This window comes from Drosophila subpulchrella, unplaced genomic scaffold, assembly GCF_014743375.2.
Source record: "Drosophila subpulchrella strain 33 F10 #4 breed RU33 unplaced genomic scaffold, RU_Dsub_v1.1 Primary Assembly Seq35, whole genome shotgun sequence".
Classification (NCBI taxonomy): domain Eukaryota; kingdom Metazoa; phylum Arthropoda; class Insecta; order Diptera; family Drosophilidae; genus Drosophila; species Drosophila subpulchrella.
Window position 1 is genome coordinate 1,427,986 of NW_023665574.1, and position 1,414 is coordinate 1,429,399.

General features: G+C 32.3%; 1 protein-coding gene across 4 annotated transcripts; it reads left to right on the top strand.

The window, feature by feature from the left end:
• Positions 1-210: 210 nt before the first annotated feature.
• LOC119559725 (GATA zinc finger domain-containing protein 14-like) lies at positions 211-962 on the top strand. 4 transcript variants are annotated; one of them, XM_037872791.1, is made up of 2 exons: positions 211-347; positions 692-962. In XM_037872791.1, the coding sequence occupies exons 1-2, from the start codon at positions 288-290 to the stop codon at positions 848-850; spliced, it is 219 nt and encodes a 72-aa protein (XP_037728719.1). In that variant the 5' UTR covers positions 211-287; the 3' UTR covers positions 851-962. The 4 variants fall into 4 exon arrangements, with proteins under 4 accessions (XP_037728719.1, XP_037728721.1, XP_037728720.1 ...); XM_037872793.1 differs by having other exon boundaries at positions 212-522; XM_037872792.1 differs by having other exon boundaries at positions 219-522; positions 662-962.
• The last annotated feature ends 452 nt before the right edge of the window (positions 963-1,414 follow it).

Below are 1,414 nucleotides of genomic sequence, written 5' to 3' on the forward strand. Positions count from 1 at the left end.
GAACAATAAAAATGTAGACATTGACGTCAATGCGTGAAATAAATTATGTTTCTTCACAATCACGCAATTCCTATTTATAAAATGTGAAGAAAAGCATGTACAGATAAGAATTTGAACAGAACGTTACATATTTATATATACAAATCTGGAGGGTATAAAGGCGGAAGAATTTCAAAAAGTGTTCAGTTTCCATCTATTCGTTCACGCAACTCAATTTCGAATCGTTTGCTTATTCATTCGTTCGTTCGTTTGTTCGATTGTTAAAAAAAAACAAAACCAAAATTAAAATGACGGTTTTTATAATATTTTTTGTGATACTTTCCCTCTTTAATCCGATGGTGAAAATGGTACCACTCCCCAATGAAATGACTTTAATTGAAAACCGATCGACTTCCAATAATTCGATTGGGTTATTTATCAATGTTCCAAAACTAAAAAAAATCATTAAAATTGACTTAAAATTTGAGATCCTAGAGGACAGTCATATTTTTATGGATCTCATAAACAAGACAAGTGATGAAAGTGAGATACCAATCTTAAAAAGTGAACTCGATACAAAAATATTTAATGCTATTAATGGTAGCATTAATGAAAAAGACTTAACAACAAGTACAAGTGCAAGTACAGTTGAAGAAGAAGAAATATCTACATCAACATCTAGTACAACTACATCTACCTCAACTACAACAAGTGCCACTACACCTACAATGAGAAGGGGAATTCTGGAGGAGGAGGAGAAGGAAGAAACAACAACTACAACAGCAGCAACTACATTAAAAAAAGAACTCCTGGAAGAAGATACAACAAAAACAGCTACATCAACAACTACAACCCCAACCAATCTTTTTGATTTTCATAGCGAAAATGAAAGTGTTGATCATATAGAAAATAAAACCATAGGAGAAGAAAAATCAGAAAAAATTGATATGGGTATAATTGATAGTGAGAGAGAATTTGAAAACGTAAGTCGAGCACCAACATTTAGTAATACCTCACAAGAATTAGTGTTGGGGATCAGTGATAGTGATACAGAATTTGAAAGTGTAAGTCGGGTCCCAATAAAAAGGAACACTACTCATAAATTAAAAAGCACTGAAAACATACACAACTCTCAAATCGAATTCACAAAGAGAGGTATAATTGAGAATTTTAAGCAAAAATTAGTTGAAAATGAAAGGAGAATAGGAGGGCATATGGATTTGGGAAGAAGGGGTCTAAACAGATTCTTTACCATCCAATACAAAACTGCTACAGTAGGAGTTAAATGTCATTACAATAATATATATAGAAGAGCACATTCTAGGCGAAGTCTAAGTAAATCTAAGCGTATGAATTTAAAATATTTATCTAATCGCCACCGCCACCAAAAATCTAAACGCAATACTAATACCCCCTTAGCAACTTTAAGAATAAA